Raw genomic sequence first — 26,780 nt, 5'->3', positions numbered from 1 at the left:
ACAGGTAAACAAAGTTTTGTGTCTAAAATTTAATTAAAAATCTAAAATGACTAAAGTGATTAATGTGTTCATATATCATGCCATTATTAAAAGAGAAAACTGGTCCAGTTAGCTAAGTTCGATAATGAGGCTAAAATTTGAAATTTTATATTTATTTAAACCAATTAGCTTTTCATAGATATTTTATGTGAACAAGGCATCTTGCAAAATTTTTCTGCTTCCCTGAGTTGTCCAAGAAAAGCCTGCATGTCTCAAAACAAAATTAACTTCTCAAGCCTCAGGCAAAGAAACTTAAAAGTTACACACATTCTACAAATAGCAAGCAATACAGTAATATTTGAAAGAAGACAATGCAGTTTAGAAAGGCAAAATGGTGATACAGTAGTTCCTCCTTATCCATGGGAAATATGTTCCAAACCTCCCTGTGGATGCCAGAAACCACAGATAGTACCAAACCCTATATTTCTTCCTATACATACATAACTATGATAAAGTTTAATTTATAAATTAGGCATAGTAAGAGACTAACAAAAATAACTAATAACAAAATGGAACAATTATTACAATATACCATAAGAAAAATTGTGAATATGGTTTCTCTCTCTCAAAATATTTTATTATACTCTATTCATTTATTTTCTGACCATAGTAGAGTGTGGGTAACTGAAACCATACATAAGGGGGAAACTATTGTATTAGATATCACTTAAACTATTGTATTAGATATTGTATTAGATATCACCTTAGCCAACAAACCAAAGAAAGCAACAAAATATAAAAAAACTAAAGCACAATGAAAACAAAATTACTGGGTTACTTGTGTTAATTATTGGGCCAATTTTAATTCAACTTCATCATAAAACACATGAAGGTAAAAAATGCATTTCTCATCAGTTTATATATGGTCCCACTTATTCTAACACATGCTTTCTGAATGTTTATGAATCAAGTCAATGGAAAGGAGATGTTAGGAAATCAGATATTTAATGTACATGTAAGTGGCATAATTTAGCAACGCAACTGTGGGAAAAAAAATCTCAAAACGGAATAAAACAACTTGCCACCAATGAATAAATATTTTGAAAGACTGTTCTGTCAAGAATGTCTAGCTACCTTTCAAAATGTATTTTGGAAGAGAGCTACTTCCCTCATATTTTTCAATGCAATATTAACAGCATTACTTTCATAACAAGTCCTTGAGGAAAAATCTGTCACAGAAAAGATATTGGTTAAATATTTATTATTTTTAAACCAGAGTGTATACAAGGCTGAACATTCAATATATATCTTCTGATATGCAGGGTGATAATTTGATCTATAAAAAGTAATATCAAGTAATGACTGTTTCCCTGAGTGGCTTGGGAAATTGTTTTATAATTATATTTTCTCTAGAATACAATTTTTCTAAAGTTGAATTGTCAATTGTGGTGTTGGAAGATCTAGATCCTTGGGGATCATTCTGGTTCAGAACTACTATGTTACTGTGGGACTGATAACCTAAGTAGCATTTTTACTGAAGGATGGAACAAAGGCAAACTGACTTCCTGGGGGAACACCAACACAGGGCGTCACCTGATGCTGATCTATATCATAAAGCAGTGTTTCCCAAATCTCATTATGTGGAATACAAGATCCTGATGGAGGGTAGGGTGTAAATGCATGAGAAGGTTGTGTGGTAGGTAATTTTTAGGACTTCTCAGAGCTTTATTTTTAATCAACTTTTTATTTTAGAGTATTATGGGGGTACAAATGCTTTGGTTACATAAACTGCCTTTGTACCGTCTCCAGTAGCACACAACACATCCATTAGGTGTGGATTTACCCATCCTCTCCTCCCTGACCACCTGCCCAACACCCAATGAATGTTACTTCCCATATGTGCACATTAGTGTTGATCAATTAGTAGCAATTTAATGGTGAGTACATGTGTTGTTTGTTTTTCCACTCTTGTGATACTTCACTTAGAAGAATGGGCTCCAGCTCCATCCAGGATAATACAATAGGTAGGTCATAATTTTTTTTATGGCTGAGTTTACTCCATGGTACATATACCGCATTTTGTTAATCCACTCATGTATTGATGGGCACTAGGGCTGTTTCCACATCTTCACAATTAAGTGCAGGTTGGCTATTCACTCTAGTGATAGTTTCTTTGGCTGTGCAGAAGCCTTTTAATTTGATCAGGTCCCATTTATTTATTTTTGTTGATGCTGTGATTGCTTTTGGGGTCTTCCTCATAAATTCTTTACCTAGTCTGATGTCTATAAGAGTTGTTCCAACATTTTCTTCTAGAATTCTTATGGTTTCATGCCTTAAGTCTGTCATCTATTGTGGGTTGATTTTTGTGAGAGGTGGGAGGTGTGGATCCTGTTTTAGAGCTTTTAATACAAGAATTTCCAATGGAAGGGAATACTGTGTTTATTAAATTTGTTTGAACAGTTTTTCACAGAGAATTAATCCTGGAATGATGTTGTATAGAAACATGCTGGAAAATACTTAGGAAAAAGTTAGTGCTTTTTGGGGTAAAATTCCCTAGGGACATATTAGTTTGGACCTGTAGTAATTTAACCAACAGCACTGAGCTGGAATTGGAATGCCTTTAACAACTGCATCATGACTGCATGGTGTGTCAGTTATATTAACATTATCTTAGTATGCATAATGACAAACACTAGGAAATAGTTAACCAGCATTTTACTTATTTTCAATTTTACTTAAATTTGCACTTCATTTTGTTATTCACAAAGTACACTGCATTAAAAATAGAAGTGATGATAGAGCATCCCCCCACCCCAATAAAAGTCTTAGAATTTGTTGCTGATATCCTTTTAAGTATAGCCACATATTAAAACAATGTCACAGAAGTTTTTCCATTTTCTGTAACCTGAAATGTTCTTCTTTGAAAAATAAATGTGCAGCCTACTTCAAAGCGATGTGCAAATGACGGGGTTTGCTAGAATTAAGCTATTTGGGGCTAGTGGGTGTCAGATAATATTGTGAAAAAATTTCTTTCTGGCCTAAAAAAGTTTAGTCACCAAAGTTGGTTAACTGTATTATTTCATTCAAGCTGACTAAAAAATTCTGGGCTTTCTGTAACAAAGCACCTGTAGGAGTAAATGGCAAAAGTAATTCTTTTTAAAACTGGCTTATATAAATTTATGATGCTTCTTTTGGTTTTACACTGCTTTCTTCTCTCCTAATAGAAATGTGTTAAAATGTTAATGCTTCTTTTCCACTCCAAATTCTGTAAAACTTATTAAAAACAGCTACAGTCACTGTAAAAAAAACAAAACAAACAAACAAAAAAAAACTTTCTTAAAAGAATGTTTAATCTGAGCAGAAGTTGGAGAGCTTATACTGGATCAGAAATTTTTTTTATAAAGGGCCTGAGAGTAAATGTCTTAGGATTTCATAAGCCATGTGGTCTCTGACACAAATACTAAACTCTGTCATTGTAGCCTGAAAGCAGCCATGACAATATGTACACAATGGACGTGGCTGTTTTCTAAATAAAACTTCAGACACTGAAATTTGAATTTCATATTTTTTTTACATGCCATGGAATACTATTCTTCTGCATTTTTCAACTTTTTAGAAAGGGAAAAGCCATTCAAAGGTCATGGCTATATAAAAAACAAACAACATATTGGATTTGGCCCATAGACTATAGTTTTCCAAACTCACTTTATACCATTAGGGTGGCTCAGTATTAAGCCTAAGGTTTAAGAGAGATATTTGGATTTGAATTTTAGTTGCTTACCTGTTAACTATGTAATCTTGGGCAAGTTACTTAATCTTTTAAACCTCAGTTGAAAATAAAGATGATAATCCCTGTTTCAAAAATTTCTGCAAGTTTTAAATATCTTGTATTTCAAACAACTGGCATAGCGCTTGGTACACAATCAGTACAAATAAATGCTGATTATTCAAACCTTAATGCAACTCCTGTGAAACTCATAAGTCACTTATGGACTCTGTTCCTTCATTAGCAAAACAGAAAACCTGCTCTACCTAACTTGGGATTGCTATGAAAGGTAAGTATAATTGTATTTTACCCTGTGTGATCTATTCTCCATTGTCTCACTGCTAGACCAATTTTCTGAAACTACAAATGTGATCTTACTACATTCCTGTTCTAAATTCTTAATGGCTTTCCACTGACCATAGGGTGGTGGTCTAAACTTGGCATGGCTACTTGACTTATCCAACTTAGTCTGGCCTTCTATTCATATTCCATATGAACCATATACTCCAGGTGTATTCTACTTCTAGTTCCCAGAATAACTTAAGTTCTTTCATATTTCCACAAGTTTACATACGCTGCCCCTTCTATCTGGAATGCCTTGTCCACTTTAATGAATTTGTTCTAAACTATATAGCACTATTTGAAATAAGATGATGATTATACTATTATAAAAACATTTAAAAATATTGGCAATAGGATAAATTAGGCCAGCCATATGTGAGGCACTACGCTGGGGGTACTTTACACACATAAGGACGTATTTAATCGACAGCGTGGTCCTATAGAAACATCATCATTATCTCCATTTTTAGATGAGGAAACTGGCTCAATGAGGTTTGGTACTTTGCCTAAATCACCTGGTTCATAAGCTTGGGAGCTGGGACTGGATTTAGGTCTGCTGCATTGTGTATTCTGGAACACTTAACAATAAGTCTCATATTCTTCTAAGCTGCCATGGGAAAGACAATCTGAAAGTACTAGGATTATAGGGAAAAAGAGGCTCCCTGTAAAGGAGGGAGGTAGGAAAGTTCCAATAAATCCTTCTATTACATGTTGTGAAAAAGCCTAGGGGAAAAATCCCTTATATCAAAATAATGAAAAATTCATATCATCTTTTAGTCATGTATTTTATAGGCTAAATACACAATTCATTTTACCTCCCTTTACATGAGCTATTTTTCACATTATTTTTAGCTTTTCTAATGCTGAGTTTTTTAAAGTATGATGAAACTTGATAGAAATGATACCTGAAGTAAAATATTGCAAAAGTATCAATTCCTGGTCTCATAAAGTCACACTGCTTTTCATACAACCCAGTCACAGACTGGCTTTGTCCATAACAGCACTGCATTCCAGATTTGTGGTCAAGTATGTGGCTATTGCTCTAGGTCATTTTCATCTACATTTATTCCTAGACAGTTACTCTCCATGCTCTATTTTCATTGCTGCAATTTCTCCTTAATTGAACCAATTTATACTTGTCCTACTTTTTCCCCACCTCAAGGTCATTAGAAGGATTTTAATTTTATTTTCCAGAGAATTAGCATGTCACATGATTTGGATTCATTAGAATTTATCTGTTATCATAAACAACTTTATGTTATATTTACAACTGTTGGCAAATTCTAACCTTGTTTGTAGCTTTCAGTTTGGTTCACACTCCTAAGAGAAAAATTTGTGTGCCATAATTTACCAACTTTTGATGGGAAACTTTTTATAATAGCAAGATTGAAGTAAAACAAAGATTCTTATAACCTCGTTTCATCTGATAGTCACTCTCATTTTGGAGAAAATGAAGCTGATGGGGAAAAAAATAGGAAGTTTCACAGCAATGTATGCTCCTTAGCTCAGGATACTCTTGCAGATCTCTGAGTAATAACTGCTATTTCAGCTATTATTACTATTACAGCTTTCTTATGTTTTATTTTTTTAGAGACAGGGTCTTACTCTGTTACCCAGGCTGGACTACAGCAGTGATTATACTTCCTTGCAACCTCCTCAAATTCCTGGGCTCAAATGATCCTCCCACCTTCAGCCTCCTGAGTAGCTGGGACTATAGGCATGTGCCACAATGCCTGGCTAATTTTTTTATTTTTTGTGGAGACAGGGTCTCGCTATGTTGTGCCTAGGTTGGTCTTGAACTCCTGTCCTTAAGTGATCTTCCTCCCTTGGCCTCCCAAAATGCTGGGATTATAGGCATGAGCCACTGTGTCTGGTCTATTAGTTTTTTTTAAAAAATATTCTGATGCTTTTCATTTTATAAAGAGAATTTTCTTGTAGTGAGCAATACATGAAATAGTCTTATTGCTCGTTAGATACAGGATCAAAACTGTAAAGTTTATTCACGTGCATTTATACTTACATTCTTAAACTTCATTAAGAATGTTATATGCTTCATCTACACCTATGTCCTATTTTAAAGGCACATATGCCCAAGTTCAATTACTGAAAAAGCTTTCAATAATTGAAAGTTTTGAATGGGGAAAAGTTAACCACATAAGTCTTTGTCAAGATTGTTTTTTCATCTGGCAGATGAAGCGTAATGACATAGTGTGATATAAGGACAGATACATATTAACACCTTGATTCTGTCACTTTCTGTGTGCCTGATTGACATAAGTCATCTAACCAGTGTATGTTTCCTTATTTTAAAATGGGAATAATAATGCCTTCCTTGTACAACTGCTCTGAGGTAAAGAATATAAGGTACCTAGAACACATGCTGACAATAAGGAGAACATAATAAAATGGTAGTTCTTATTGTCATTAAAGGCTTTTTCCTTACCAGGCTATAAATTCTTTTGAAATTAAAACTACATTATTCTTTCCACAAAATTAATGTTTTAAAATGTCCTATACATTTTTTAAATTATAAAAGATAAAATATTTTGGCTGCAAATTTGTTCAAATGCAGGTAAGATTAGAAAACAAAACAAAACAAAAAAAACACAAGCCAAAAATATCTTATTAAGAAGATACAATCTAAGCTCAAATTGATGACATTAAAATTTGTGCCTGTTAAAAATGTCTTACCTGTGGAATCCAGCCCATAAAACAAGGAAGGACTGATGACACACTAGGAGAATCATGCTGATTTTCAGAAAGTCGATTTCCATCAAAACTGCATCCTTCCAACAGTAAGCCACTGATCTGCCATAGAAACACATAAATCATTAAAATATGTATTAATGTCTGAAATGTCAGGAGTTACTGTATTATATCTTAGGAACAAAAGCAATATTTCCATTGTGGCTAAGTATTCCAATGAAAACAAAGATTATGCTATTTTATTTGAGAGTAATGGTAAGACCTGGACCAGTGTTCACTGTAAACTTTTAAAAATGAATTATAATTTTTAGTAAATATTTTTAGAAATAAATACTTACAAATGTCATCAGTTATATAACTGCAGCTGCCTTGACATTAGATCAATAGAAATATAGTGGTTAAGGCCAGAAAGTTATTCTTTCTCCAGAAGGGAGGGAAGAAAAGCATAATTAGAGAGCAAATGCATACCCTGCTTGGAATTCTGACATCTTTTAAAGAATAGAGCAAAGTTCAGAAAGTTTAATGAAAAAAATTCTTGACATGCAAAGCAGAGCTGAAAGAAGGGGAAAAAAGGAGAAAGAGTGTCTTTCTCTATGTTAACCTCAGTGTAAATTTAAGAAATTCTGAAAATCAAAATATAGTGCTTTGGCAATATTACCTTCATATATCATCTTTGAAAGTGTTCATTCTTTTACTTTCTCCAGTGTTAATCTACTGTATCTAAAGGCAGCAGAGTCACTATTTTGCATTCATAGATCTTTGAATATTTTACTTTCAGAGCCACATCTATATTCTCATAATTTGAACTTGGTACAATAAATAAGCTTATAAATATTATATAGCATCTTCAAGTTTAAACATATTAAATGAAAGAATTATAGAAATTAGGGCTAAAGGAACAATTTAAGTTGGAAGAGTTAATTTTTAGCTCTATTATAGTTAGGGAATGGAGGTGCTAGGAGTATGTCTTTTCAAACAGTTTTGAATCACTTTCATTTCTCTAAGGCTGCTATTACATGGAAAAGATAAATAACTTTGTTAGTGAAAGAGCTGGGATAAAAATACAACTATTAATACTTCAACATTCTTTCTGTTATATCACTGATATAAAGTATAGGTCATTTTAAGAGTTTCTAAAATATCTTGGCCTGAATTTACTTATATAATTGCCAAATATATATGTATCCATAAAACACATTTTCATGTTTCCAAACTGTATGTAAAAGGTAACATGCAACCTATTTTCCCTCATCATTGGTTTTTAAGATATATCCATTTTGATCTTTCATTTCTAACAGCTAGACAATTTTTCATTTTGTTAATATATAATTATCTGCTAAGGAATTTGTCATTTTTAATTGTTTACTATTAAAAAACACTGCAATAAACATTGATCTGTGCCTCCTTATACATATTTGCATGAATTTCTCTAGGTACGGAGATGAAATTACTATGTTGGAAGGTTATGCTCGTTCTCAATTTTACTTAATCTTGGCAAATTATTCCCCATTCTACCAATCTGTATGTACTCCTACTTGTCATGTATAATAATTTCCATCATTTTACAACCTTGCCAATACTTGGTCTCTTGAGAGTTAAACATTTTGCCTATCTGATGAGTATGAAATGGAATCAGATTTTGGTCTTAATTTCATTTTCCAAATTACTAGTGAGAACAAGTACTTTTCCTTATGTTTATTAGCCATTCAGGTTCCTTCTTCATATAAGTATCCTATTAAAATCCTTTGCCAACCTTCCCTTTTTCCATACTATGGGAATGTTTTTTTTTAAAGATTGATTTGTAAAAGTCCTCCATATGTTTTAAGCTCTAATCTTTTGTTGATTATTCAATGATTTTTTATTTTTTTTTTTTTAGAAACTGATGTTTATTTTCCATCAACCTTACTTCTATCTAAAGAGCCTGTGGAACAGGGAAAGATCATTTAGTGGTTATTTCTACCCATTCAGTGGCTTGTGCAGTAGGAGCTGCAGACCAGTTTTCCAAGGCAGGCTGAGCCAGGCTTCAGTGGGGAAGTTCTAGATAGGCACACAGGGTACCTGCAAGCCGCCTTCAGACCAGTCTGCAACCTCAGGTTGAATGGTCATAAACTCAGCAGCTGGAGCAGTCCATTCACTCTGAAATTCCTCCCTGGTCATAGCTTTTTCAGCAGCAGCCTGCTCTTCTGGATCTCTGTAGAAGTAGAGATCAAGGTGTTCATGGGAGATGGTGCTGTGAACATGGAGAACTTCCTGGACCAGCATCTACTACATCAGACCCACTGAGTGAACTCTCTCGTTGTTGCATGGGATGGCAATGTCCACATAATGCAGAGGAGAATCTGTGTTACACAGAGCAATAGGAGGCAGGACAATGTAAGATTTCTCTGTGAGACACTGGTGGTCAGCCCCGGGATCAGTAACCATCAGAAGTCATGGCTCCCAGAATGCTGCCTGGATCTGGTTAGCGAAGGTTCCAAGAGGAAAGCTACCAGCAATAGGAGTGGCACCAGTGGCAGCAGCAAACTTCACACAGCTTGCTGGAGAGTATCCCTGGAAGATATGACACTGACTTGAGCAGGGTTTTCAATGGCAGCAATGGCACTTGCTGCCAACAGAAGCTTCTCCCAAGTCCTCAGATTTATGATGCAGATGCCATCACTTTTCCTTTTGCAGATGTACTGTTCCATTTGGAAGTCAAGGTTGGTGCCACCTAAGTGGGTTCCTGCTGTAAGGAATTTGAGGACATCCTCTTTCTTCATTTGCAGGACATCAAGGCTCCAGACATTGTGAAAGTTTCCCTTTAAGTAACAATGACGAATCCAGAACGATGCCGTATACACCCTTCTCTCAGTAGCAGGGCAAGATGTTAGTATCTTTTCCCAGTCTGTGTATTTTTACTTTTCATAGTGTCTTTTTAATTTCAGGGTAGCAAGTTTTATCAGTTTTTTCCTTTAAGACTTTTACTGTTTTGTGTAAATTCTGAGTAAATATATTTTCTATATTTTTGTTTCTATTAAGTCTTTTCCAAAATGTTTTATTTCTATAACTTTGCTTTCTAAAACTTCAGAATCAATTTTGATTTATGATATAAAGTATGGATCAAATGTGTTTTTCTGAGTAAGCAATTGTTTCATTTATCAAACAGCCCTTCCATTCCCCTAGTTTGTAACAACTGATGCTTTTTTCATGTGCCAAGTTTTCCTACAGGCATAAGTTCATTCTTAGACTTCTTATCGTGTTGCATTAGTCTCTTTCTCTACACCAACACCATACTGTCTCATGGCCATACCTTGATAGTAATGTGATGGAGTACAAAACATGGCCCCAAATTTTTCCCATCATAGCATGCACATCCCTTTGCAACACAAGTTTTGCTGCTTCTACCATCAGGAGGTAGAATTTCTTTTCTATCCCCTTGAATTTGCATTGATCTTGTAACTTGCTTTTGACCAATAGAATATTGTAGAGGAACTTCAAGCAACTTCTAAAGCTAGGGTTTGCCTTCTTGGAAGACTGTACTGAGACTACCACATAAGGAAGCTCTTCTAGTCTACTGGAGTATGAGGCCAGGTGAAGGAGAACTAAGATATGTGAGTGAGGCCAGCATGTACCTTCCTATCAGTGACATAGCTGAATGCAACTGCAGAGTGAGTCTGAGTAAATCAGCAGAGTAACTGCCCAGGCAAACCATGGAGTTGTGAGAAAATAATAAATTGTTATTGTTTTAAGCGACTAAGTTTGGGGTGCTTTGAGCAAATGCTAACTGAAACATAAATTTGTACCACGATTTTTTTTGTTTTAAAAAATACATTCAGATTTTGGGAAAGTTTGAACATGATTAACTTTTTTATTGTGTAGTTCTTTCATTAAATATTATCCCTGATAAATATTTTTGGAAACTACAAGTAAGTTAGAAACTGTGCTTTTATAGCTCACATGAATGGACCAGGAAGAGGAAAAATTCTGTTGAATTATCTTAAATCTCATGTGTGGGCATGGCTTTTTAAATTAAAGTTGTAAATATATGTGAAAATATATTACTAATAAAAATGACAATTATTTTCTGGCCACTATACCAAATTTATCCATTACTATATATTTACCAGTGAATATTTTAATTTTTAACAACATACTTTTAATGAATCCCAAATGAAAATAGGAAATAATTCTACTTTATTGTATATAGAGAACTTTATATTAAAAAATACTTTCATTTCTAATTAAGAAATAGACTCAATGAAACCTAAGCATATATAATCTGAATATATATATACACATTGTATATAGGTACATATATATATTCAGAAATCTTCATAAGTATGTAAATGAAGTTATTTAAATTCATTTATAACTGTGAAGGCCAAGGCTCAGACTATTTCATTAATTGCTTAAAAAGCTCACATGGCTCTTTTTTGGAAAATTAAGACTAGAATCTTATTTTACTGCCTGTCAGCCTTTCCCTCCATCTATGAAATATAATTATATAAGCTTGTAATTTTCTGGTTATGGATAACCTTATTTCCATTTTGTAAGACCAGGGGCAACAAAGTTCTGGAAATATAAACACACCTTGACACAGAATAAAACTGGCTTCCCTTGCATTTTATACTCCTATATTTGAACTATATTGTCTGGTTGACAGCTGTCAAAGACCACATGACTAGGTAAAATGGTCTATAAATGTTTATGTATGATATATACCTGGCTTATACATGTCTTGTGTTTCCTCCTCCTGACAATTAGGCAACAATGTATGACCACCAGTAATAGCTAAGGTAGTTCTCCTTATGGGCTAGAGGCTAAGGTTAAAATAAAATCCAAAGGGATGAAAGAGAACTTTTCTAATTCCTTCAGCTTTAAGTGAGAATTTTATGGCAACCTATAGAGCTAAAAGAAAAATATCGCCTTATTGTTAATGATCAAATTTCTAGTACACTACACCATTATAGTTAATGTTAAGAATACCCACTATTGTTTGTCATCAATTGTAGGCCCTCAACTATTCAAAAAGGGTTTAATAGATGCTTATATAACAGCTCTTGTTTGAGGCATTTGAGATAAAAAATTACCCTCATGGGACTTACATTCCAGTGGAATAAAACAACAAACATAAATTATATAGTATGTTAGGAAGTAGTAGCAATATGAAAACAAATTTGTTGAACAGGAAACTAGAGTAATATAAATAGAACTGAAAAGCTGGCTACATAAGGTTAGCTGTGTTAAAGAACTATAGTCATACATTGAATTTAAAAAATTATGTGTAATATACTGGACTAGATATTGGGGATCTAAAGATGGATAAGACAAAGCCTTTGTCCTCAATGACATTACAGTCTCATAAGACAGACCAATATGGATGTATAATCACAGCCCAACATACAAAATGTCATATTGGCAGTGGAAAAAAATGTTAAGAGCAATTCTATGTGAGGAAATGAGAAAGGATGGTAGGGAATGGCAGGGGAAGAGGGGCTAGTGATATGGAAGAAGGTTGGAGTTGTAGGGGAAAAGGTTTCCATAACAGACTTTTTAATTAGTTATTAATGTTTATTATTGTAAAAGTAATGGATTTTAACAGGAAAAAGAGCTATGAAAATGTATACTACAAAAGAAATAGATCATCATAGATGGCTTGATTTTTGAGGACAAGATTTGGCCTAATTTTTTATATATTTTATACAGGTTGAATATTCCTTATCCAAAATGTTTGGAGCCAGAAATATTTTGAATTTCAGATTTTTTTTGATTTTTGGATACAGTTGTGTTGTTTAATGATGGGAATATGTTCTGAGAAATACACAGTTAGGTGATTTCATCATTGTGTGAACATTATAGAGTGTACCTAGATGGTATAGCCTACTACATACCCAGGCTATAGCCTATTGCTCCAAGGCTACAAACTCATACAGCATATGACCATACTGAATGCTGTAATCAACTGTACTGCAATAGTAAGTATTGGGGTACCTAGATATAGCTATATAAAGAAATAGCACAGTAAAAATGGAGTATAAAAGATAGATACTAATAGTACAGCAGTATAGGGCACTGATCACAAATAATGCTTACAGGACTGGAAGTTGCTCTGGGGAAGTCAGTGAGTAGTGAGTAAATGTGGAGGTCTAGAACATTACTGTACACTACTGCGGACTTTATAAACACTGTATACTAAAACTACACTAAAAAGTTTTTTCAATTAACCTTAGCTTATTGTAACTTTTTACTTTATACTTTTTAATTTTTTAAAACTTTTGACCCTTATGTATTAACACTTACCTTAAAACAGACACATCATACAGCCATACAAATAAATTTTCTTTATATCCTTACTCTATAAGAATTTTTCTTTTTAGAAATTTTTAATTTTTATTTTTTGAACTTTTTTTGTTAAAAACTAAAACACAAACATATACATTAGCCTAGGCCTACACAGGGTCAGGATCATCAAGATATCACTATCTTCCACCTCCACATCTTGTCCTACTGGAAAGTCTTCGGGGACAATAACATGCATTGAGTAGACATCTCCTATGATAAAAATGCCTTCTGAAATACATCCTGAAGGACCTGTTTTATTTTTTTTAAGACAATTAGAAGGAGAAACTCTAACAATAAAAAGTATAGTATAGTAAATACATAAACCAGAAACATAGTTGTTAGTTATCAAGTATTATATATTGTATACAATTGTATGTACTATACTATCATATGACTGTCAGTGTAGTAGGTTTGTTTACATCAGTAACACCACAAACAAGTGAGTAATACATTGCACTGCAACATTAGGATGGCTCTGATGTACATGACAGATGTCACTAGGCAATAGGAATGTTTCAGCTCTATCATAATGAGACTACTATATTATGTGTGATTAGTCGTTGACATAAATATTAGGTGAAATGTGACTATTTGTATAAATATAAGGAAATATCTTGCGGATGGGCCCCAAGTTTAAACACAAAATTCATTTATGTTGTATATACATAAACTGAAGGTAATGTTATACAATATTTGTAATAACTTTGTGCATGAAACAAAGTTTGTGTACACTGAACTGTCAGAAAACAAAGGTGTCCCTATCTCAACTACTCATGTGGACATTAGGTGGTGTCATGTTGGTGCTCTTAAGTTTTGGATTTGGGGCATTTTGGATTTTCACATTAGGAATGTTCAACCTGTATACACTTTATTGTAACTATTTATTAAATTGAATTTTAGAATAGGTAATCTAAAAGAACTTCATGATTTGTATAGTTTTTTTACCAAAAGTTATTCTTTCAAATATTGTATCCCTAAGATTCTCATTTTTGCACTACCAGATTGTGTATTTTGTATTACAAGTGGTTTTATGTTAAACCTTAACTTTGATTTTTAACACAGATAATACAATCTAACTCTGCTGATCTCACACTACAGAGACAAGTAACTTTGAGACCAGAATTTCAGGATCTCTTATATCAACTGATGATAAGTTTTAGACTCAGATAAACATCTGAAATTAGTACCTTAACTTGCAGCTTTGCTTCTTGAAGTCGACCTTTCCATGATGCTACAAATTTAAGGCTATCCACAGAATGACCCATTGCCCTGTAAAGATAAAGCATCAAATGTCACAAAGCAATAATCCTCAGGAATTAAAATACAAAAATATGAAGAGTAAGTGAAGATAGATATATTCCTATTTAAAATTTAAATATTTACCATGTATAAATAGTAAGATCTATTACACTATGTATATCTTAGATTTTATACTAAGTTTTTAAAGTTATTAGTAACTGTTTATATATCAGTCTCCTAGATGTTCCTTTTAAGGATAAGACTTTTTCTTTCCATTTTTATAACCTCTGTTTGACCATGACCCTCAAATGCAGGCACATGAGAGGTGTTCAATCAGTGTTTATTAGTTGAACTGAAATACTGATATTTATAATATCCTGAGACATTACAAATTGAGTCACTAAACAACTAAATTTTGTTGAATATATTTTTGGTAGTGTCTATTATATTCTAACTTGTTAAAAATTATAGTCTACATATGATAATCTGAGTATGGTATAAAAAGGAGCTTGATCTTAGCCATCAGGTCCTATTCTCCACCAAGAAGCCTAGTCAGCACTCACTGTCCAGTAGACTTTTCTACAAGGATAAAAATATTTTCATGCAGCCTGACATGGTAGCCACTAGCCATGTGGATAATGAACACTTTGAATGTAGCTAGTGTGACTGAGAAATTGAATATTTATTTTACTTTAATTAAAATTTAAATAGCTCCATGTGACTTCTGGCTACCATATTGGATAGCACAGGTCTAGATAAATCATCAAAATGATAAAATTTAAATTTTATTTTTTTCAATTCTAATAATAAACCATAACTAAAAGTAATGATTTTTAAACTAAAAGTTAACTGTATAATTAAAAGTATACTATTATAAAACAACTATCTGTATTTGAACAATTTGTTTTTTTAAATTTATTTCTTGACAATCAATGGCAGTGTAACAGGAAGTCAATAAAGCAAAACATAATTACCCTCAGGGACAAATAAGTATTTCACTTTAATTACCTTGCAGTTTCCTGGCGAAGAGCATTAAGGAATGTGTCTGGATGGAAGAGTTCTGATAGATCAAGTGTATCAGAGAGAAGAGCCTGCTTTTCAGCTTTATCTACCCAGTTCTAGAGGGAGGGAATATAAATATGTAAATATGCACACACTTAAAAGATAAATCAATTAAAGACTTATGCATATGTTATTTTCAATGAGAGTGTTACAGTTTCCAAATGCTTTGAAATTGTGTCTAAAAAAAACAGATTTCCACTTTACATTGTCAAATCTGGAATAGTAATTTGGCATAAAATTCATCCATCATAAATAAGCTTCCTTGCACAACTTTTTTTTTTTTTTTAAAATCTGCTCAAAATAGAAAGTCCAAAATGTAAAAATGAAGCTAATGGATAGTGTTTCAGTTTGGGCCAGCACTTCTAGAGATGACTCATTTCTTAAAAGTGTGCTAAAGAAATACTGAGCTTCTGGGTTTAACTAGAGAGTTCTCAGGGTCTCCAAGACTTGGCAATGCAAACTGAATTAGGGTTCCAGACCCAGATTTGATAGTGAATTTCCCAATTTAATCAAGTATTACAGTGGAGCACAATGTCCAAGAAGAAATATTTCAGTTAAAACATGTTTTTAAAATAGTCTTTTCTACTTATCTGCCATTTTATAAATCAACCTATGCTGCATTTGTAGAAATACATACCAATATAAAGTATCTTTCACAAGTATTTTAAAAATTGCCATTTGGAACAAAAACTATATAAAGTCTTGTGCAACATTTACTGTATGCTTTCCATGTATTAGCCAATTTTATGCTTACCATGATCCTGCAAGTTACTGTCAGTATCCCCATTTTTACAAATGAGAAAATGGAGGCACAGTGAGTTAAGGGTCTTACCCAAGGTCACCATTAGTTGTAGATGTTGGGGCCAGGAAATAAACTCAGGCAGCCTTAAGTGATTTGTTTCTTGGTAATGTTTTCCTGCAGGTGCTAATGTACCTTTAAAGATAGCTTGCTGATGATGTCTGAATCAGTCTATTATTTCAGCTAGTGCACAGAGATGGCATTACAGTAATGTCAGCTATTAAAAACTTTCAGAATCCTCATTTACTCAGTAATTCATTTTTCATGATTTATAAACAGCCTAGGAAAAAACTATTTATTACTCTTATAGAAACGATGTGTTTCATGTCCTGAACACCCTATTATCTATCCAAGCATTTATATCTCTTAGCCACGTCCAGGAGAAATTAAAATCTCCAAAGCTATTGTGTTTGCATTAATATCTTAACGCATTTGACTAGTACTCATATCATGTTATAAAAATGTTCATGTGTCCTTCCCACCAATGGATATGTTGACTTTACAAGTAGAAAAGACTTGAAAGATTTCCTTAACAAAGTATAATGATTTCTTTTGGACTTTATCATTTATAATACTTCATAAAGTATTTCAATTAGTCTTAAATTATACATTGTATATTTACTCCCTATCAAATCATTTTTATTAAATTATCTGCCTGATTATCTTTCATCAGCTAAACAGTCAACAAATTATGCTTATATAATCTTCATTATAAATATTCCTGTTATTTATAAGTTATCTTAAAATCATTTAATAAATATTTCCAATTATACTATTTCATTAATGCCTTAAAATTAATTTTAAAGTCAAATAACTCCAAAAGAAGTATTGACAGAAATGGATGTACAAATGTTCAAACTAATTAAAAATTAAAGTATGGCTGATAATCAGATTTTCACTTCATTAAAGTTTGAATTAATACAATTAGTTAAGGAGGGAAAGTTCTTTTAGCAAAAATGCTTATAATTAATCCAAAGGAAAAACAATTTATTAATCTAAGCTTAAAGGTAGACTAGTGCAAATGGATTATTTGATAAGATAAAGTTTAACAAAGATTCTTTTAGTGTGATGATTTTGAATAGCAAACTTCACAGTGAAAAACCAACAAATACATTGTTTTATTTTAAAAACCTCATTTATACATGTTTATATACACAGATATAAAGAATTAAGTAACATTATCTTTAATAAGCAGAAATATGCATTAGACTTTCCACAAATTTGTAGATGTATTAGCTGGCAAATATTTTTCATTACATGTTTCTTCTTCATTCTTGGTTATAGGCTATGCCCCTTTTAAAGGATTAGGTTTGAGATTGAACATTAAATTTCTAGTGTCTCCTATGAGAATTTATAGTTATTATTCTTCAAATGATGCATAAAAATATTATGGAGATAAATGAATAAATAGTCGAACAACTGAATGGGCTGGGCAATTTCTTGAATATTACACACACACAAATTTAGAATCATAGGCAGTAAAACTTCTAAACTGGAAGATCATCCAGGTGCTAGAGATCACCTAACACCTTTTGGACCTCGTAGAAATCTCTAAGACAAACGCCAGGGACCGCATGTTTTGGGGCAAACTGCACGTTATTTAAATATAACTACAGATCATAATGCACTTTAGGTGTTGTTTTTCAATAATTATAACATTTTTATTTACAAAACAATTAAACAATTAAAGTTCCTAGTACTTTTTTAACGTATGGTACTGCGTAAAACATTTTCCTCTATGAAGAGGGCTGAACCAAATTTACATAAGTTAACAGCAACACAATGGCAAATTGTTTACATGTTTGTTGAAACAAGGTATGATCATCCTCAATTGTTCTTATGTAAAGCTGAGATATGTTTTTAGCTCAAGAGAATAGCAGAAGGAGAAATGATAATCATCAAATGTTGGTAAGTGTGCAACATGGACATTTTGGTAGGAATGTATACCAGTACAATATTTCTATAAAACAATTTGATAAAATGTGTCAAAGCTTTAAAAGTGTACACAATTTTACACAGTAATTCCTTTTCTTGGGATGTAAATTTAAAAAACAGATTACACATGGCTTGCTCATTTAAAATTATAATATTAAGAAATTAGAAGCATAATAGAAATTAATTGAATTATGGCCTATCGATATAATAAAGTTACACAGCCAATAAAAACTGGTATTTGAAGAATATTTAATGACACTGGAAAATGTTCATGTCCTAATGTATTTATCAGAATGCAAAAATGTATACATATGAATCTAATTACATAAAAACATTATTTGAATACACAGAAAAAATATTGGAAGAAAATATATCAAAATATATCATTCAGAGGTCTGGCCTATAGCCTATCAATGACTACTTTCCTTCACTTATCATAGCAAATATAATACAGTTTAAAATGCAATGCATTAATAAACCGGTGCCATTTTATTTTGTGTTAATACACTGTGTTCTTGGGGAAATGTTTAAAGCAAATAACAAGTAATTTAAGCAATCATTTCTTCTCAATGTGTCATCTTTTATAGTCCTCCATCTTTTCTTCCAAATAATTTAGTATAAAATTAGAAGCTTGGGGATCTGAGAATAAATTTATCCAGAACTAAAATCTAATTTATCCAGAATAAAAATAAGTACCTTCAGTCATTATTCTGACGGGAGTAAACAAAACGTTAGAAGTTATTAGCATGCTAATAGCCCCATGTATAACAAGTTTCTCAATTTATTGGATGAATAAACTGTAGCTCATCAGCAAGGCACATTACCAGGAATTATACTGGAATTAAAACTTCAATTAATACCTAAAGACAAGACATTTCTTGCTACAGTTTGTAGTACCAACTTTAACAAATAGTAGATACACTACTAGATAATTGTCATTCTTTGAGTCTAAGTTTTTCCTAAACCCAAACCTGAGTTTATGTCGTCATTATTCAAAAGTGTGCTTTAGGTTTACTAGTTACATTATTAACCATAGTAGAAAACACAAAAAATTAAGTGCCCTCTATCAAGTTTAGTCAGTGAGTTTTGAGACTAAGATGTAAAATTTGGAGTTGAAGATAACAAAATTGACTTGGACTAGCTTCCAGGAGCTCTAATGATTTTTAACTTTTTGATCCTTAAAAAATAATTTCTTGCCATATATACTCCCTGAGTTTGCCTACCAATGTTAGGGAACTGAAAAATATGTGCTAAATATGTATTGTGTTTCGATTTTTATTAAATTAATTTCCAACTTTCCTTTGATATCTTCTTAGACCCATGAGTTCTTTTCAAGTATGTATTTAACTGCCAAATGTTTGAAGATTTTCCATAAATCTTTCTGTTACTGGTTTGTACCTTAATTCTGTTGTGGTCAGAGAGCATACTTTGTGTGGTTTGAATCCTATTAGATTTAATGAGACTAACTTTATGACACAGAATATGATCTACCTCTGAAATGTTCTATGTGCACTTGAAAAGAATGTTGTGTGTTCTGCTGCTGTTGGATAATGTTAGAGAAATATCAATTAATTAAATAGTGTTTTAAGTCTTTTATATCTTTACTGATTTTCTATTGGCAAATTATTGACAAGGGTGTGTTGAAATCTCCAACTTTGATACTAGATTTATCTATTTTTCCTTGTAGTTCTACCAGTTTTTTGCTTCATCTATTTTGAAACTCTTATTAAGTATGTACAAGTTTAGTTTTGTTATGTCTCTTTAATGGTTTGATTCCTTTATCATTATAAAATAATCTTTTTTGTCCCTAGTTATATTCTTTGTTATGAAATCTATTTTGCTTGATGTTAATATAGCTCTACCAGGTTTCTTTTGGGTAGTGTTGGCATAGTATATCTTTTTCTATCATTTTACTTTTAATTTATTTGTGTCTTCTTTTTATTTAGAGTGCAAATGCCCTGATGCCTTATAGCCATCATAGTTGAGTCTTGTCTTATCCAACCTGACAATTTTTACTGTTTAATTGGTGACTTTGAAAATATTTATCAATTTATAAAAATGTTACTTAATGATTTATTTTAATATTATTTAGGGGAAAATCAAGCTTTTAAATTGCTATATTTGGTAGGAATGTTTCAGGGCTTTGGGCCAAGCAAAATAGAATTCAAAGAGTAAAATTATAGGTCCAATTTGTTTTTAAGTGAAACTTAAAAATTTTTTAAATCAGGGAACAAAGAAAATCAGAGGATTGATTTTTTTACCCAAATTATGCCTTTTTTATATTCTTGATAAGATCATTATTTTTAAATTAAACAATATTTAGTTATATGTAATAAAAATGACCATGATTAATTTCTAAATATAATTACCATGTGTGTGGGAAACATCTGATGAATATAAAATTCAGTGTATGACTCGGTATGAATAAAGCTCTTGGCTCATTGATTATGTGGTTGAATGTAAGGCAATTCTTATCCTCATTCTTAAAACAATGGATCAAAATTTAGGGGGAAAAAAGGAACAAAAACAGTACTCTCTTGGTAACTACATGGCATTGTTGAGCTTCTGTGAATGGTTAAATCAAATATACTTGGTACATGCATTAAAAATAGTGAAATTTGAAGAAGACATTTTGAAGACCCTAACCATTACATTTTCATGCCAACCCCCATATAAGTTACTAGAGAGATCCCATTTCACTCACAGAAGTCCATGTCTTTACAATAGTAGACAAGTCCTACATTATCTGCACCCGCCACGATTCCAAAGCTCTCACCCCCCACCAACTAACCTTTGACTTTTCTGACCACTTTTTCTTATCTACTTTCCTTCAGTTCCCTTGGCATCCCTTTCTCAAAAACATCTTCTACCTCAGGGAGTGGCACTTGCTCTTCCCTCTGCCTGAAACTCTCTTCTACCAAATATTTACCTTCATGGCTATTACCTTACCTCCTTCAGGTCTGTGTTCAAATACTATCACATCGGAAACATCTTCCCTAATTCTATTAGTTTAACACAGCTAATTCATATACCTAGAGCTTTACCTGCTATTAATAGGAATTAAGAAAGGAAGGGAAAAAAAGAAAGAATCCTTGGTCAAGTCAAGTCAGTAGCTATATTTTTTTCTCCTGGAATTTGGTTAAAATTTTCTTAATATAAAGACTCCACTGAATGGCTTCTCTGAGAGTTTTTCAAAGTAAAACTTCTCAAAAACTTAAATTTTCATTTCCCCATTTTCATGCTTTTAGGCAATTAATCTTAACCAAACAACTTTGGAAGAAACAGATTAAGTAAAGCTCTTTTGAGAAGAGCTTTAACATTATAAACTTATAAAGAAATTCTGATGTTCCTGGCATTTCTCATCTCCATCAGACTTAAAGATGATGTCTAAAGTTGCCTAGACCATAAGAAATCTCTCTGCCCTCCCTTCTCCTACTGTGGCTCTAGTTCTTTTGCATGACTGGATAAGATTTCTTAACCATTTACATTTCCCCTCCTAAGACATGGAAATCATATTTTTACTTAGGACCTTGTTTTTAGCTTTTCCTAATTCGAAATTCTCCATGAAGATTCTAACCATTTTGTAGAATATGAATGCCTGACAGGATTAGCAATAGATCTGAGGCCACAGAGAAATGGGATGATATTTTCCTGTAGAGTATCTTTTTAGAGATAGTTTTAAGTTAAATAGGAAATTTCTTCACACACTAATTTATGAACAGAATGTGATGTCACTAAAGCCCTATAGATAACAGTAAGCTCCCCCTTTGTTTTATTATTGTCCTTAAAATGAAGATCCTGATTTTTCTACAGAAAGTTATTATTTTCTTCCTAGTTTAACCCTTGTCATAGTAAGCACAGAACCTGCCTCCAATAAGGTGGAAAAGAATTTCTGAAAGGTTTCCAAATTCTAAAATAGACCTGCTACTTGTTAGTCATCGTTTAAAATTTTGTCTTGGGTATCTTAAAACACTATTTATCAAGAAATTGCAAATAATAGTTTAAAAATCCTAGTATTTTGGGTTCCACTTTATTGGTTATTATTTGGATGTCAAAAATATCTGACAAAAATGTGGGAAAAAAAGCCACACCAAAAACTGAAATCTTGAATTAACAGAGTAAACAAATCAAAAAATCTTATTCGAATTAATGAGATACCCACAAGAAACAGTAAACCTAGGTGCTCATAAATTTAAAATATGTTACATGTTTCTCATTGCTTTAAAAAACTTAGTTACAATAAAGCTTTAAAAAAATAAAGTTGGTCATGTGGTCTGGTAATGAATGCAGATTCTGTGACAAAGTAACTTCTATGAATTAAATGAATTTGGTAAAAGCATGATGGATACTTGGAAAGCTTATTTGTTCTATCTCTACACATTGAAGCCAACTATACTAACTTTTAAAATATTAAGCAGTCTTTGAGTTCTGTCAATGGTCCCTCACACTATATGGCTAACTGAAAAAACTCAAACTGTGCAAAGGAGCTGAGGAAAACTTTAGCCTGCATACCTATATCTCCAATGGATTGATTTTTGTGAGTTTAACTTTATTAAGTTAATAGACATAGCCGTGTCTAGTTGGAAACAGAATATACCCTATCTTATCCTTTAAAAAAGGAAATTTTACTCTTCCTCTATCCGAAATATACCCACTTATTAGAATACGAGAGAGTCCATCCAAATATAGGGTATATTTTACCTCCCCCCACCTCCCAAAAAACCTATATATCTGGGTTTCTAGGCTCGATGTTTAATACAATGAGGTATTATTTTTCAGTAGAACTTTATGATGTTCTTCTACTACCCTGTGGAGAAAATCTGGAGGAATAAAATTTCATTATTTATGATTTTTATTGACCACTTCTCCTCACTTTTCCAAAGAGAGGAATGAGTTGAATTATATGGGCTAAACCTAGACAGAGTTCATGCAGACCTGAACCACTGTGGGGAACAAGATTAGTAGAAATGGCTTTCTGGCATAGTATTTCATTTTTAGTGTGGCAAATTTTTAGTGTGGGATTTATGCTGTCTTAATGATCAACTATAGTTTATAACTTACTTATGAATAGTTCAAGCTCCTATTTAAGGCCAATTCTTCCACGTGTGCACTGGGACCTATTCTCTCTTGACTTTCTAAAAACTTTACTCCTAAAATTATTTCCTTTTTTCTTGCATCGATTCTTTTCATTTTTATTGGACACAGATATGGTAAAATATCCCTCATACTAAAAAATAAAATAAAAACACATTCCCTTGGCCCTTCTCACCAGCACCTCTCTGTGCTACTTTATAACCCAACTCCCTGAAAGCACTGCCATCTCAGCTTCACTCTTTATTCTTACTTGGACTTATGTGACTAGGCTTTCATTCTTTAGAACTTCACAAAACAAATCCTCAAGATCACCAATGTTCTCCATGTTGCCAAACATGATTTTTATGTAATCTCACTTACAGCATTTGATATAGTTGATGATTTTGACCTTTTTAAAACACCTTTTTCGCTTGGCTTCTTGATCACTACAGCCTCCCAAGGCTTTATTTTGTATTCCTGACTACTTCTTCTTGGTGTCAATGATTGATCACTCTTTTTCTAAACATCTCAATACAGGAATGCACCAGGGCCAAATGCCTGGCCAGTCCTTTGGTTTTAAACATTATCTTGATGTGCTGATGACTGCCAATCTATATCTCCTACTTCATTCTCTCTCTCATCAATTACTTCTCTGACATTTCCACCAAGATGTCAAAAAGTCATCTAAACATGTTCAAATTAGAACTCATAATTTGCAAGATCACCTCCCCTCCTCCCTAAGAAATCCACTCCTCTCACAATATCCTTCAACTTAGTAAATCATTCATTCAACCAAGTGCTGAGTTCAAAACCTTGAAATCATTTTTGACATCTCTCTTCCATGCTCCAGAGCCAAATCCACAGGTCTAGTATCAAAATATTACCATTTCTCTGCCTCCATGCCACTACCCTAGTCCATAATACCATCATAACCTCACTTGGATTACTGAATTTACCTCTTAATTGGTCAGCATGCTTCCATTCTTCTTCCCGATAGTCTATTCGCACACCAAGAGAATAGCCTTTTAATCCCCTGCTCTAAATCCTCTACCTACTTCCCATACACAGAGTAAATTTAAAGTCCTTACCAAGCCTTCATGGACCTGTACTTCATGATACATGGAAACCCATCCAACTTCATTTCTAATAGCACTCTTCTTATATGTGTGCTCTAGCCACCCTTTTTATTACTTGAATAAGCAAAGTACATTCCTATCACAGAGAGTTTGCACTTGTTGGTCCTTCTGTCAAGATTTGTTTTTCCCTCAGATGCATTTTATGATTTGCTCCTACTTCACGCAAGTCTCTGTTTAAATATTACCTTCTAAGAGAGGCCTTTCCTGAACACTCATACTAAAGGTATTACCTTCCCCAACCCACATACTTTAGCCCCCTTAATCTACATCTACAGTTGTCTTTATAGCATCCTGATATTTATTAGAAATTAAGTTCAGCTTCATTTCAGTATTTGGCCAAGATCTGTTATTTGCTTTTTACCTTCTGGTGTCTCAACAAACAGATGCCCATCTTAATAGTGTTCTGACATACCAGAAATGAATAATTTTAATATTTGTATAAGCACAGATGTTACTACCCTAATAAGTGTAATAATGTTAGTAATGCCAACAAGACATGATATTGAGATTTATTTTAAATATTATACACTATCTGCTACTTGAAGTGAAAACTTTGCTCTATAGGTTGAAATTCTTAGTTTGAAATATAAATATGTATTTATTATTGCAAGTGTAAAATTTAAAGAATTATGATTATAAAAACTGTTAATTTTGTTAATTATGTTAAAAAATTGAGAACTTATGGTTCAATAAATAGATTGATAATACAACTATTAAGAGAGAATATAATAGATGGATTAAATAAGGGAAAATGTTGAAAGCATTTTACTCAAAACATAATATTAATAAAAATTTAAATAATACAAACAAAAATATATTAGACAATATTGAAATCTAGACCTTTGTAGAATTATCTGACTTGTCATTAGCAACATTAAATAATACTTAATAACAAAATTCAATAATTTATTTAGTACTATCTGAGTCCTTTAAGAGAGTTATTTGGGAATATTTCCAATTTTGTGAGAACAAAATAACAATGGAATATCAACTTGCCATATAAAAATTTCTCAAGGAGAAAAAAGTAATATCATTTATAAGATTATCCAATATAAATCATCTTTAATTCAGACATAAAAAGATGAGAAAAAATAAAAATATTTTAAATTATTTTTACTGCAAATAGACCATTCAATAGTCTAGTTCAACATTGTGTATTACAAATAGATATACATGTACAGCCCAAAGTCCTTTTAAAGTGTGATAACATGTAAATTAACAATAAAACCAATCACCACTTTCCATGCTTGTGAAGGGATTTCTAGTTGCATATAGCTAACATAGTGAATCTTATAGATGATAACATTATAGAATGGAAAATCAGCAAGTGTCATGTTAATTATCATTGACCATGGATCAAATGTGGTAAAGGTTGTAATTAATTTAGGAATCATAAGCAAACAATGTTTTTTTCGCAACCTTCACTGTGTTCAGAAATAACAGCACAGTACTTGATAGGACAGATTTACTGACCATAGCAGAAAAACTGTCAACCACTTTTATTATTCTTCTTTACCAAAGACACAACTACGTGGTACACAAGATATTTTGCAACTGTCTTGTTATATAATAATAAACTATGTTCAAACAAGATGTAAGAAAACCCTTTAAATAGCAAAAAATGGCTCCATAAACCAAGAAAAGCCTTGAAACAGTATTTTGCAAATAAGGGTACCAACTTAGCAGATTATTACTAACAACTACTAGTTATTTTCAGGGAAAATAGTTTTTTTGCTAGAACCTGCTGATTTTGTAAGAAAAAAAACCTGTCATAAGAGTTTAAGTATTCTCTGCATGTTTTCTGCTGGAAAGATCTTTTTATTATGCTACTCCAGGAAGCTGCTGTAATTGGCATGCACGTGATGAAAGCTGTGATGCAGATAGAAATTCAGGAAAGATTTTGTTATCGTGAAAGCCAATTATGTTGCTATATTGTCACATTTCTAGAACCAAGATTTATCTTCTGCAAGCAGTACAAATAGCATGTTTTGTAAGATTGCTTCTATAAACTGCAGATCATCATAGACCAGAGAGTACTGTTTAGTATTTCAAATGTGCAAGACAGTTGGCCATAGGAAGGATTTATCAGCTGTTGGTGCTGAGAAATTACTGTCCCTGTACAAAATTTTGTAATACAACTCCCTCTCCAAATTTTGTAATACAACTGCTATAGTAATAGCTATATTTCACTGAATACAATTTCAGATATATACCCTAAGTTCATTCTGTGATAGGATAATACAACTTAAAGCTTAGCTGTATATTAATCTTAAATCTTAGGATTTTGCCCAAAATATATTTTCATGCAATTCTAATATTAACGTATTTATTTATCATTGATCTCTTTTACTAAAATGTAGTGATTCTTGTTGAAAGGAATTTCATGTCTTGCCACTACTGTGTATTTGCGGCATTTTAGATA

The 26,780-nt window shown here is 32.5% G+C and overlaps 1 protein-coding gene across 3 annotated transcripts in view; it reads right to left on the bottom strand.

Annotated features, from left to right (window-relative positions):
* DYNC2H1 (dynein cytoplasmic 2 heavy chain 1) overlaps positions 1-26,780 on the bottom strand; it is a 264,459-nt gene that overhangs the window by 6,628 nt on the left and 231,051 nt on the right. For all 3 annotated transcript variants that reach the window (XM_076002468.1, XM_076002469.1, XM_076002470.1), the window contains 3 exons: positions 15,362-15,471; positions 14,302-14,383; positions 6,779-6,895 (listed from right to left, as the gene is read on the bottom strand). In XM_076002468.1, the coding sequence (XP_075858583.1) occupies positions 6,779-6,895; positions 14,302-14,383; positions 15,362-15,471 (309 nt within the window). The remainder of the gene's footprint in view (positions 1-6,778; positions 6,896-14,301; positions 14,384-15,361; positions 15,472-26,780) is intronic.

Source organism: Microcebus murinus, chromosome 4 (assembly GCF_040939455.1).
Source record: "Microcebus murinus isolate Inina chromosome 4, M.murinus_Inina_mat1.0, whole genome shotgun sequence".
In the NCBI taxonomy this organism is placed as follows: domain Eukaryota; kingdom Metazoa; phylum Chordata; class Mammalia; order Primates; family Cheirogaleidae; genus Microcebus; species Microcebus murinus.
Note: the sequence above shows the minus strand (reverse complement) of the source record. Positions and strands in the feature narration are given on the sequence as shown.